Source organism: Centroberyx affinis, unplaced genomic scaffold (genome assembly GCF_046629955.1).
Source record: "Centroberyx affinis isolate AG114_WGS23_722 - 3 ecotype Tasmania unplaced genomic scaffold, CSIRO-AGI_Caff_v1 ptg001147l_1, whole genome shotgun sequence".
Lineage (NCBI taxonomy): Eukaryota > Metazoa > Chordata > Actinopteri > Beryciformes > Berycidae > Centroberyx > Centroberyx affinis.
Genome location: NW_027279681.1, coordinates 55,357 through 68,781, shown reverse-complemented (window position 1 = coordinate 68,781; position 13,425 = coordinate 55,357). Strand labels below are relative to the sequence as shown.

General features: G+C 44.5%; 1 protein-coding gene across 1 annotated transcript; it reads left to right on the top strand.

The window, feature by feature from the left end:
• The first annotated feature begins 235 nt into the window (after nucleotides 1–235).
• LOC139648052 (LIM/homeobox protein Lhx1) lies at nucleotides 236–8,734 on the top strand. Its single transcript, XM_071524101.1, has 5 exons — nucleotides 236–405; nucleotides 2,441–2,664; nucleotides 3,511–3,794; nucleotides 6,853–7,018; nucleotides 8,355–8,734. The coding sequence occupies exons 1-5, from the start codon at nucleotides 236–238 to the stop codon at nucleotides 8,732–8,734; spliced, it is 1,224 nt and encodes a 407-aa protein (XP_071380202.1).
• The last annotated feature ends 4,691 nt before the right edge of the window (nucleotides 8,735–13,425 follow it).

Sequence of the window (13,425 nt, the reverse complement as noted above, 5' to 3'; positions counted from 1 at the left end):
TCCCCTCCCCTCCCCTCTCCTCTCCTCTCCTGTCTGTGTGTTTGGACGCTGAGCTTTTTACGCATGCAGGGAGAAATCTGTGGTGACACCTGATCGACTGCTTCTCTGAACACATTGACCCGGGAGCTCCAGGCGAATCAGGGGAAGCAAATACTCGGGACGAGAGCGGTCAATGCTCGGCCCGCGCTGTTGATTTTGTTTGTCTGGTTTCATCGTGGGTTGCCCAGCCAAAGCCATGGTCCACTGCGCCGGCTGCGAGAGGCCTATACTGGACCGGTTTCTCCTCAACGTGTTGGACAGAGCCTGGCACGTGAAGTGCGTGCAGTGCTGCGAGTGTAAATGCAATTTGACAGAGAAATGTTTCTCTCGAGAAGGAAAACTGTACTGCAAAAACGATTTCTTTAGGTAAGCTGGGGAAGGGTGACAGCGAAACTACTCACCACTGTTTTTTTTTTTTTTTTGTGTTTTTTTTTTTTTTTTTGCTGAATATATCTGTCTGGTTTTATGTCAGTGGCTGGATTGCAGAGCCGGTAACAGCAGGTAAAGAGACTTCAATTAGGAAATGATATGTGCTTCATGTCGCTCACATAATGGAAGAGTAATCAGAATATGAGCAAAAAAGATGCAGCAACAAAGATGCTGCTTCTGCCTAAATGGATGGGAAGCATTCTGGGGTTTTTTTCCCAGGCCTAATATTTGAGTTACTTTTTAAAAAATGTATATTTTTTATATTTTCAATTATGTTCTTGATCTTTTAATCGTTTTTCTATAAAGCTATTCAGTGCGCGTCATATAGTGCAGATAGAATGACTGTATCTTCTGCGTTATTTACAACTTTTAAATAAGTTTTGTTCATTAACAATCACCAACATAGGGGCAATTCCTAATAGACTGGAACAGTCTCTCCTGTATTTGGAGACTAAAATACTCAGGATAAAATAAAAAACAAAACAAATATAGGCCTATTTATAAAAAAACTTTAAATAAACTTGGGAGGAAATATGAAAATGATTTAAAAAATAAATGATGGGTTGCTGATTGTGCACACAGGCACACGCATAACAAATTCTGGGGGTTTTTATTTTATTTTTTTATTTTTTTGAAGAAATTCCAAAATAAAATGAATGACCCGCCTTGCCCATGCCTGTAGGCGTGAATTGGGATTCGGAGGCGATAAGCTTTGATTAGGACGAGTAATTAAAAGCTTGTTAATTTGGATTCTTATGCAAAACAAAGGGGGCAGCAACATTAAACGCGTGTGCACTCGCTCTCAGCTGGGGGGGGGGGGGGGGGATCTGGAAGGAAATCGAGGAAATCACACTTGGGGTTTTTTCTCTTTTTTTTTTTTTTTTTTTTTACTGCGTCCAGGCTGCCGGGGAGCAGCCAGGATCAAACCCCGGCCAGAGGAGCGCAGCGCCGGGTGTGTTTGCTCAGTCCGACTGGGGAGGACGTGATAAGTGGATTTGAATAGTAAACTAGTTTAAAAGATCAAGTCCGCAGACAATGCAATCACAGACTCGCAGTCAACAAGCAGTGCACACCGCTCAATACACATTATTTACCGTTAGGGCTTTTCATTTCCACTTTCAAAGTTGTGTATTGCGTTCAAAAAAGGACAAGGAGCCTAACTGTTCCTAAATGTGCTGGATAATGAGTTTGCGTGAAGGAGGGTCTCTTTGTAGTCTAATGTGTAAGAAAAGGCCTGGTGGATCATGAAAAGAGGTTTGAAAAAGAAATCACCACATTTGATAATCATCTTTATAGGCCTATCCAAGGCTATGCAGTGAGTGCTGGAAAATAGAAAACATAGATTATAAGAAAAAGGAAAGAGTTTAAATTAGAGTACATTGTTTAAAATATGTCTTCCATTTAAATGACTTTAAATTAGTATAGAATTTGGTCTCCAAATGCTTAAAAAATATGAATCTGTTTAGATTCTAGTTTCCAAAATGTTTCTCCAAAATAGCGTATGAGTAAAATCCTCTCCAAAAGTCTCCAATTTTTTTTAACCTTAGTCTCTTATATAGAGTTTAATCTCCAATTTTTTTTTTCCCAAGATGTGCGTTTATGTAGATTCGCGTCTCCAAACGCTGTTTTTTTGTTTTCCAAAATGTCAGTTTATGACTTGAGCTTAGTCTCCAATTTTTTTCCCATATTAATTTTTTTCCCAAAATATGAGTTTGTCTATCTATTCCCCAATTCCTTTTTTCCCCCCTAAATGTGATTTTATATAGAGTCTCCTCTCCAAATGTATTTTTTTCCCCCAACATGTGAGTCCATGCCTAGATTCTAATCTTCAAAAAAATATTCTAGAATCCGGTTCATCTCTCTGGCCGCCAAAACTGGACATTTGCTGTGTTTTTTTTTTTTTTTGTTTGTTTTTGCTATTATGCTATTATAACAAATAATCATAATAACGCCACGTATCTCTCTCCTGCAGGCGGTTCGGCACGAAGTGTGCGGGTTGTTCGCAGGGCATTTCTCCAAACGACCTGGTCCGGAGGGCCCGGAGCAAAGTGTTTCACCTCAACTGCTTCACCTGCATGATGTGCAATAAGCAGCTTTCCACCGGCGAGGAGCTCTACATCATAGACGAGAACAAATTCGTTTGCAAAGACGATTACCTAAACAACGCGAGTGTAAAAGACACCAACCTCCTCTCAGGTACGGGGAGCAGCCGGGCGCGCGCGCGCAAAACGGGCTAAATTGTGATGGATGTGACGCTGCTCGGGGGTTCATCATTTTCCACGACCTGGGCTGCACAGCGTAGAAGCGGAGAATTAGGGCAGAAACACGGCCTGTTTTGTCCAGGACGGGTGTTTAGACGTTTGTGTCTTGATTTTTTCAATAATAAGAGAATGCTCTGTTTCCTTAGAAAAAACCCAAGATGTGCAATTTTCAAGTTTTTTTATTTTTTTTATAGGATGAGGATGGATTGTTCCCCCATTTAGGCCTGTAATGTAAAATCCCTGCTTATTTTTCCTCCAAAAATATGCCTTTTTATCCCCCCCCATTTACTCAGACTAGGCTTGCTTTGCCATTGCTGCTCCCTCATTTAAACCATTCAGGGAGGCAGTGGAGGGTAAAGCCACCTAAAAATCAGCTTAGCCACCTTTTTTTTTTTTTTGCATTTTTGCAGCCCATCTTTACATGCAGAAACCAATTCATAGTGTGAATGTAAGGCTAGGATTGGAAAAAGCAGGAATTAACACTGGAAATGTGGTTGATTTCTCTAATATTGGTGGTTGTTTGCATCGTGATAATATGACTGGAGGTCATAGTTCACCCATAGTTTATTTCCCACTACATCACTGGAGATAGAGTCTACTGTATATTATATAGAGAGAGTGATATGTGTAGTAGAATCAATGCTTTGCTGAGAACAGGATGGATTTGTGGTCATATTGGTGCTTGTTTGCCTTAGGATGATAAGCAACAGAAGGTCATATTGTAGTTTTGGATACGTGTAAATAAAGCTTCTTCTCATTTAATTTCCCTCTCCCCCCACAGTAACGGCGTGCAGCGACCCGAGCCTATCGCCGGACTCCCAAGACCAGCTGCAGGACGAGGTGGGCCTCAAGGACTCGGAAATAGCCAACCTGTCCGACAAGGAAACGGGTAACAACGAGAACGACGACCAGAACCTGGGCGGGAAGCGGCGGGGCCCCCGGACCACCATCAAGGCCAAGCAGCTGGAGACGCTGAAGGCGGCGTTCGCTGCGACGCCCAAGCCCACCAGACACATCAGGGAGCAGCTGGCCCAGGAGACCGGCCTGAACATGAGAGTCATCCAGGTAACCGGTGGATTTTTTGGCGTTATTGTTTGGGGGGGGGGGGGTTCCAGAGACCTCCCAGGGGTGCTTGATGGTGGTGTGTGTGTGTGGAGATGGGGGGGGAGGGGGTGGGAGGTTGTTCCAGAGGGTGCAAACCACCACCGAAATGAGGAATAGTCCAATTGATGAGGGTTTTTATTCATAATATGTTCCATAAGTATCAGGGGGGGAAAAAAGACAGGAATACTTCTGCAGTGGCTCTCACACTGGAGATCTGATGGAGGCTGCCCCCCCCCCGTCAATAGTGTCAATAGTGTCAATAGTGTCGTTTCACTGTGACTTAATTTATTTGTCATTCACGTAAAACATCATGTCCAGTATGCAGATTCATCATCCAGAGAAAGAGTATAATAGTTATGGTATAGCAGTGATTACGCAAAGAGGTTCCAGGTTTTTTTGGGGGGTGGGAGGTCCTGGATAGGGGGGCACCTACCAAAAAAAAAAAAATGAGGAATACTTTTAATTTCAGTATGATTCAATTCATAGTCATCCCAGTAATGTCACGTCCAAGATGCAAGTTTATTATCACCCCCCCCCCACACACACACACACCCACACAAAAAAGAATGCTTTTTGTTATTCTCAAAGTGTGGTGTGGAGAGGTTCCAGGGGAGGCAGCTACCAAAAAATAATAATACTAATAATAATTTCACTATTATTGAATTCACTCACTAGTCATGTCCCATATGTCCATATTGATCAGCAAAAAAAAAAAACTTATTGTGTGGGGTCATGGGACTCATTGAGGTGGTTCCAGATTGTCCTCAGTAAAATGAGGAATAGCTTAATTCCACTTCTATTTCTAATTCTCTAAAAAAAAAATAGAATGTACAAGTACAAGAATGACTACTGTAATCCCAAATTTCCCTCTCACCTCTATTATCTCCCCGTGTACAGTGCAGACAGTTCGACAGTTCAATACTAAATCAACAGCTCAAATCTCCCCATATGGGACTAAATCTGATCAAATGCTCGGTTGGGTCTGATGCGTTTTCTATCTGAGGGTCTGGTGCGAGGGAAAAAAAAAAAAAAAGCCGGTTGAGGACGCCCTGATATATTATGGAAATGGGATTCAGGGGACACTTATAGGTTGAGGAGGTGGGTCCACACCTTGTCTGTTATTTAGGGTGTTACGCACTAATTAAAAGGTGTGATATAGCAGCTTATATTTTATGGAAATATGTCCCTGACACGGTGCCAGCCTGCAGGACCAGGCCCCGGCAGAAGCTCCACCTCCTCCCCGGCTCCCCCTCTCGCATCCTCCGCTCTCTTAAAAGGAGAAGGGGCCCCCCTGTTTTTTTTTTTTTTTTTTTTTTTCCTCCCTTCCCTTCAAACTGCGCGGTCACATTGAATTCATTAAGCTAAAGATTGGCCGCGGCCGAGGTTTATTTGGAAACGGGTAATTTATATGGGTATTTTTGATTCTTGGCGCGCGCGACGGGCAAACACGCCAACTGGCGCCGGGCTGCTGGGAGCGCAGGGAGCCGCTGGGAGTCCTGGCACAGCGCTGCCATCACGTTTTGCGACCACATTTAGCCATGCTGTGACCGCTTCCAGCCAAGTGGAAAGGCAGAAGTCTGTTTCAGGGGTCTTCAGATTGTCTCCTCATCCTCTGAATTACAGCAGGGCGGTGTGAAGTTAAACAAGGGCCATGCGAACACAAACAAATGGCAAAACATGTATCATTATTAGCATTCTTATTATTATTATTACCATTTTTATTATTATTATTATTATTGTTATTAGTATTAATACTATTGCTATTGGTATTCTTATTATTATAGGTGGTGTTACTGCAACTATTAATATTATTATAATTGGTGATGGAGTCGTTTTTATTAGTGCTAGTATTATTATTATTATTATCATTATTATTATTAATGTATGTCGGCCTATTTTATGTTTCCTTTTCGCAAATTTCATCCGTTTCCAATAGGATATATATTGTGTCACGGTGTCTCGTGCGTACCAAAGTATAGATGGGTAATTATTGTCATATATCATTGCATAATATATAAGCATATTAGGCCTATATATAACATATTGTCATATATCATTGCATGATATATAAGCATATTAGGCCTATATATAACATATTGTCATATATCATTGCATAATATATAAGCATATTAGGCCTACTCCCAGAAAAAAAGAGCCTCAATTTGGGTACAGGCCTAAAAAAAAAATATGGTTGGAAAATATTCGCAGTTGTGCATTTTTATTTTGATCATAGATTTTTTACAGTTGTGGTTTTATGTCTATGTATATGTATGAGCGTCAGGGAAAGGCAGAGCGCAATTAAAGGAAGGCAGCCTATAGATTAGGAAATGATAACCTCCACCGGCCCGCTAATATATCGGTAACAACCCTCCTATTAAGTATTAATTGGAGATTTTAGCTCCTCGCCGCCGCAGCCTCCAGTCGGAGTAAATGGAGGGTTAAAAGATCATTAGGGAGGTTAGATCTGACTCTCCTCCTGATGATAATTAGGCGCAATCCTGTCACCGCGAGGCCTGCGGATTTGCCGCACCGGGTCATCACGTAAAGGACCTGCCGCAAACACACACGCACACACACACACACACACAGGGAGAGAGAGAGCTCGGTTATTTACTCGAATAACAAAGCTGCAGGAGCAAAGCCAATGCGGTCCAGGTGCCAGGATCAATTTGACACCCAATTAGACTCTCTCTTATATGGGGGGTAAATTTACATAGCCGGGTTTATTAGCCTATCCAAAAAATCCTCCCAGCCTATAGGCCGATTTTTACAAGAGGACCGGCCTGCTTAGAAAGTTTTGCTCTCTTTTGTTTTTTGTTTACATATTTCCATATACCACAGAAAAACAAATCCAACCAAACCTCACGCCTGTGCAGCATACAGCCCTTTACCATGCAGCCCCGACCCGAAAAATCTCCCCGCACAGCATTCAAAATGGCGTCAGCCTATTGCATGTTTTGAGTGACAAGATCTGACCTGTGTGTGTAATGTGTCCGTGTGTGTGTGTGTGTGTCTCCAGGTCTGGTTCCAGAACCGGCGGTCCAAAGAAAGACGCATGAAGCAGCTGAGCGCGCTGGGCGCGCGGAGACACGCGTTCTTCCGCAGCCCGAGGCGGATGAGGACGCTGGTGGACCGGCTGGAGCCCGGGGAGCTCATCCCCAACGGGCCCTTCTCCTACTACGGAGGTATGCACCGCGGCGTTTACTAGCCTATGTATTTAGGAATTATCTCACGTTGGCTGATAAGTGAAATTATTATTTTTTTTCATTCAAAATGACTTGTAGTAGATTCTCATATCCCACATTGGCTATTTTCCCATTATTTTTTGTATCACTAAAAGACTGCTGCACCCTTATAATGCTGGAATGCTCATAATTTATATTCATGCGTTTTATTAAACATGTCCTAGTGTTGAAATTGTTGTTGGTTGCATATGTTTCTACACATGCAACAGCCTCAGTTTCATCTTATCTCACCTTAGTTTATTTTATTATAATGCCTACAAATTTTTTTAGTAAATTACTGTCTTAAATGCTTCCATATTGGAAGATTTATCCATGGAGACATAAACCCCCTCATCAGCATAGGTGTTGAAGAAGCACTAAAGCAGTTTTAGCTAGGTGTGTGTGTTCACTATTACAAGGCAGTGCCACCTAAAGAGAAGACACCATGCACACTTCTGTCTTTCCTTCAGGTTTCTCAGCTCCTTTAGCAGAAAGTGACACATTCATTTAGTACAGTGAATGAAATGAACACAAGTCTATGAGTAAATAATCAATGCATTTGAGGCAAGGGGTTTAGGAGCACTTGTTTAATGTCCCGGCAATGTTTAAGGGGGTGGGGGGGGGCTTTTATTGTTGAAACAAAATGAAAACCGCAAAGACATTCTTTCTGCCCCCACCTCTCTCGTCCCCGCTCCCCCCCTCCCCACCCCCCTCGCGCTCGTTCGCTCACCTCTCCTCCTCCTCCTCCATCGCCTTTTTGGATATGAGAAGACAGACCAGTTTAAATTTAGTTTGAAAAATGTGACTGTGATTTGATATCTCTCTCTCTCTCTCTCTCTCGGCTTTTTGAAAACGCTTTGAAATATCTTGTGCTGATAATTTTCAGAGGGGGGGGGGTTCCCATTTGCGCTCACGCTTTTGTCCCCCCCCCTTTTCCCGCCGAGGCAAAAAAAAAAGAAAGTCTAATAATATTCTGCTGAAATGAAAAAATCGGTCTCAGTAGGTAGAATCGCTGATGAAATGGCCCCCATTTTAATTAATTTTGTGGCGACGTTGTTCTCCCCACCCAATTGCAGTTTTGATTTAAGTGTAACGCGCTCTGTGACTAATGTAGCACGGCGAGGGTCTCTCTCGCTCTCTAATACAAATCAAGCTATGTATATTCAATGAATTCCTCAAATCTCTGAAATTATTTCCACGCGGGCCATTGTTCTCAACGCTCACGTCCGGGTGTGTGTGTGTTTCTTTCTCTCTCTCTCTCTCTCTCTCTCTCTCTCTCTCTCTCTCGGATCGGCAGATTATCAAAGCGAGTACTACGGCCCGGGAGGGAACTACGACTTCTTCCCTCAGGGGCCCCCGTCGTCGCAGGCCCAGACCCCGGTGGACCTCCCCTTCGTGCCCTCCTCGGGCCCCACGGGCACCCCGCTCGGAGGCATGGACCACCCGCTGCCGGGCCACCACCCGTCCAGCGAGGTGCAGCGCTTCTCCGACATCATGTCCCACCACCCGGGGGACTCCCCGAGCCCGGAGCCGGGCATCCCGGGGCCCCTGCACGGCATCTCGTCCGAGGTGTTCGGCCCGAGCCCGCCCTTTACCTCACTGTCGCTGAACGGCAGCGGATACAACAACCACCTGTCCCACCCCCCCTCGGAAATGAACGAGGGCACCGTCTGGTAGCTTTTTGGGGGGAGAGAGAGAGAGAGAGAGAGAGAGAGAGAGAGAGCGCGGACTTCCACACGGGGGGGGGAGGGGGGGCGGGGGGGGAGATACAGCAGCGGAGGAGGAGGAGGAGGAGGAGGGTGGTGGGGGGTTGGGGAGGTGGGGGGGGGTCGAGAGCAGGGGCGCGGGTGTCGGCGGGGTTAGGGGAACGCCATCGAATCACGATTTTCTTTTTTTGGCTCATTTTATATTTATTTATTTATTTCCTCGTTTGATTTTTTTGTTCTTTTTTTTTGTTGTTGTTGTGGGGAAAGCGTATTCGGCATTAAAAACAAACGTGGATAGTATGATTCTGAAAAAAAAAAAGACATTTTCCTCGGTATTGTGTTTTGGTGTTTTTTTCCAGATTGCTTCTTTTGCCCCCCCCCCCCCCCCCCCTCCCCCCTCCTTCCCCGTCCCCCCCCCACCCACACTCTAAATCCGAAACTGGACTTTGTTGTGGCGTATGAAAAAAATAAAAAAATAAAAAATAAAAGACTGGGCAAGACTGTTGAACCGAAGGCCCCCTCCCTTCCCCCTCCCCTTCCCCCCCTCCTCGGGGCCCCCGGGATGGGGGGGGGGGGGGGGGGGGCACCCTGCCCTCGACGGCTATGACCCCCCCCCCCCCCCCCCCACCTCCTGACTCCTGACTCCTGTCAGTGGCCTAGCATAGCGACCAAACCTCCAAACGCTCACCAGTGGGGAAAAAAAAACAACCCTTTTGAAATCTCCTATAGTATGTCCCGAACACGAAAACATCATTAGCTACTGTCAAAGACTTCAACAGCTTTACAGAGAGAGAGAGAGTAAAAGGGCCGAGGGTTGGTTGTGCGCTGACCTGGCACTGTAGGAAGGCTGAGCGGCGTTCAGACTCTGTTTGAGGCACTAGACGTCTCCCTTGTATTTATTCAGAAGCTCCTCAGACCTCTTTGCCTCTTAAGGCTCTGCCATATTGACACTTAAACAACCTTTTTGACACTCTATACGTTTCTGAAGGCCAGAGGAAATGACAATTTTTTCCTCCGTCTGGACTATTTCTTTCCTTTTTTTTTTTTTCTTCTTCTTCTTCTTCTTCTTCTTGGTTTCAGAAATTTCCACCAAATCTGAAGAAGGCCGCCTTCAAAAGGCAAACAGTGAAAAAAAAAAAAAAAAAAACGCTCTACGGATTGCAAACCCTTTATTTAAAATGGAAGTGAACTTGAAATGTTGTTGAAATGAAGTCTACCTTCTAAAAATCTTTTACTTGGGGTTCTAAAAGGGACTTAGAACAGTCAACTGTTTACGTAATCTATTTAATTCAGGAGTCCAGAAGTCTCGAACCATGTTTTAGAACCTCTCGATCCACATAAAAATGTTCCAAGCAACCAACCAAACTTTTGTATTGATTTCATTTATATTGTATGGAGATAAAAACACATTTGCTGGGGTTGTGGTTCACTGTGCTAGTTTGTACAAGATGTTGTTTACAAAAAAAAAAAGACAAAAAAAGAATAAAAACATAAGTAAGTAGACAGTTGCCAAATAAAAAAATAGCACAAATACTGTTAAAGTGCTTTGCACCATCATCTGCAGAACGTGTTGAGACAAAATGTAAGTGTTAAAAGGAGTAATTGACTTCTTAATTTTTTAGTCTGCTGACAATACATTCATAAAATTGTTAATATAACATACTTAGACAGGTTTTATTTTTGTGTCTTCAAAGGAAAAAATCCAAACTATTAAAATCGATGGTCAAATATGCAGCTAGTAGCTGCTACATCTCTTTGAATATCAAGCCCTCATGGTATGTCTTTTATTGTTCCAATAAACCTAAGCTTATGTGACCTCCAGTGCATATTAGACCATTCACTGTATAAATACAACATGTTGACAAAAAATGTGTTTCTAATAAAACTAGAAAATATACATTTGAATTTTAACATATTTTCTTTGGAGCAGTTATCTTACAGTATACCTTTTTACCTTACTATGTATTATGTATTACAGACTGTCAGAAAAAAAACCCATACATCACAGGTTTCTCTTTAAGGGAGTTATCAGGCCCGTGTCACTCATTTTCATAATGAACACATTGTGTCCGCATGTCTAATTTCCCATTCATGTGGAGTGTGAAATAATCGGCCTTTGTAGACGTCATGACAGGTAAACATTTGTTAATTCTGATTAATGGGGGATTCGAAAAACACGGACTGCAACCGAAAAAGACCCACACAGAAAAAAAAAAAAAGATTTGCACTCCTCCTAAGAAAGCACCTGAGCAGGAGTCCGGGTGAGAACGTATACCGACTCGGGCCGCGGCGGCAGGAACACGCGGCGCGAATATGGCGACGCTAATCCCAAACTGTCAACAAAGGGCTTTTCTTTTTTCTTTCTTTTCGATCCCCGACCGGCCGGTTCTCCCTCTCCCCCCCCCCCCGCGTTTTCCAAGAACAATTCATAGACGCGATAGAGCAGGGATTTAAACAACAAGGAACTTTTTTTTTTTTTTTTTTTTTTTGCTGACTCCAGTTTCTCCCAGTCATGGAAAAAAAAAAACAGTGGCCACGGCTTGCCGCAGCTGATACAAGGGGGAGTTGTACCATTAAGTGCCGAGAGAATGAATTCATGAAGTTATGCTGATGCCGTTTCTTTCCCCCCCCACCCCCTGCTCACTTCTTCTTGCCTCCGCCTCTGGATTCTTCGGGGCTGTATCCAGTTACTCGAGGTCGCCGGCTAATCATAAGCAGTTAGCTGCGCGACTGTGAAGGACAATGACGGAATTGCCGTGACCGCGGCTCTCCTGCTTGTTACGCTTTTATTAGCCCCCCCCCCCCCCCCCCCCACTCCTACATTATTATTCCCCCCGCAGCTTACTGTTCTTGCGGTGCGGTCTGGATAGTTGGGGAGGGACTTCTTCTCGAACTTATTCCCGGCGAATGTAGCCGCAGTAGTAATCAAGACGGCGAATACGAGGCGTGATCTTTCGCGAGGCGGGATATTAAAAAAAAAAAAAAAAAAAATTATTCATAGTTTGTAGGGAAACTAGAGTCGCGAGGATTGCGGGGATGAATCCGGGGGAACCCTTTATCTCCCTAACCCCGCCTGTGCAGTTAGGACCAGGCTCGCAATCCTGGTTTCTCCCCCTTGCCTCCAGACTGTAATCCACCATGAATTAATCATGGTCTTGAGAGTTAACCAAGCCTTGGGGGGGGGGGGCCCGGGGTCTTGGTAGGGGCTGTGGCAGGGATATAGGTCTGCGTTGAGCCCCCTGGGCTTAGCCCCCCCCCCCCCCACCCCACCCCACCCCGCGGTAACGCCATGCACCGCCGACTGACCGACCCCCGGGGGCCACGGCTCTTTAAATTCAAATCTCCTATTGATCGCTCGACAGCTATCGGTGCAAACTGACCTTGTAGAGATCGGCGCTGGGGAAAAAAATAAAACAAGCCTTTAACGGCGTTGAATGGTTTTTAAATGACATTTTCAATTTCGGGGGGCGAGGGACATTTGAATAGAGCCCGCACACGCACACACACACACACACACACACACGCACACCCAATGGGATCCGAAAGAAGTGTGTGTATGTGTGTGATTAGCGGGGTAGTAGGGGATAAAGGCTGGGGAGGGTGGGGGGGGGGGGGGTTACAAAATGGTTTACTTTAGGGTACGACGGGGTCCAAAACACCGAGCCAATAGGAGGATCAGGCCCAGCAGGCGAACATCGAGATACTTGTGCGTTCAAACTGAGAAGGGTGTATTTTTTTTTTTTTTTTTTTTTCTCTCGAGCCCCTCTCCATATGAGAAGCGCTTTGGCTCGTAGTTTTAAAATGCGGAGCGGCTCAGCTGGAAGCGCGGGCCTCCTCCTCCTCCTCCTCCGACACACACACACAAACACATGGCACGCGTCCTCTCGTTTCTCCCTCCTCAAACAACTGACACATGTTGGGGTTGGGGGGGGGGGTGGGGGAGGCAAATTTCTTGGCCAGAAATGAGAAAATGCTGTTAATCAATGGGAGCGGGTCGGTTGATCGCCGAGCCACATTTCCCTGGCTCGATACCGGAGCGAGTTGGTGATATACGCCGCCTGATAAGCTGACCTCTGCTGACGAGGACTTTGTTTTTTCGCCGTCTCACGACTCCTTCAAGCCCTCAAAAGCAAAAAAAAAGGATGTTAAAATCTTACAGTTTACAGTCATAATTCTCCTAAAAGTAAATGTCCCGTTTTGCTTCTCACTAATTGATGACACACAGTAGCGATTGAACCCATAGCCGGTTCACGAAAAACGGTGTCTGGTAGGTTTTTTTTTTTTTTTCCCGGGAAAAATCCTTTGCCACACAGGAAGTGATGCGTTTTTTTTACGTTTTCCGGTTTGTTTGGAATAAACAGAAGAAGAACGGGATAGTTGGCATTTGAATGAAATAAAATAAAATAAAAATGAAAGAGCGCCATCTACAGAAACTCAAACTTCATCGACAGAAAATGAGAGGAAAAAGACGTCACAGTACTGGACACACTGTTTGATTGACAGGTGATCTGTGGGAAGAGCAGTGCAGAAACACCACAGCGATGAATGCTGAGCAACAAAGATGGAGACAAAATAAAATAAAAAAGGATCTTATGAATTACCTATTAAAAAAAAAAAAGTTTAATGCCTGTGGTGAAAATGACTTAAATATGACTGACAAGG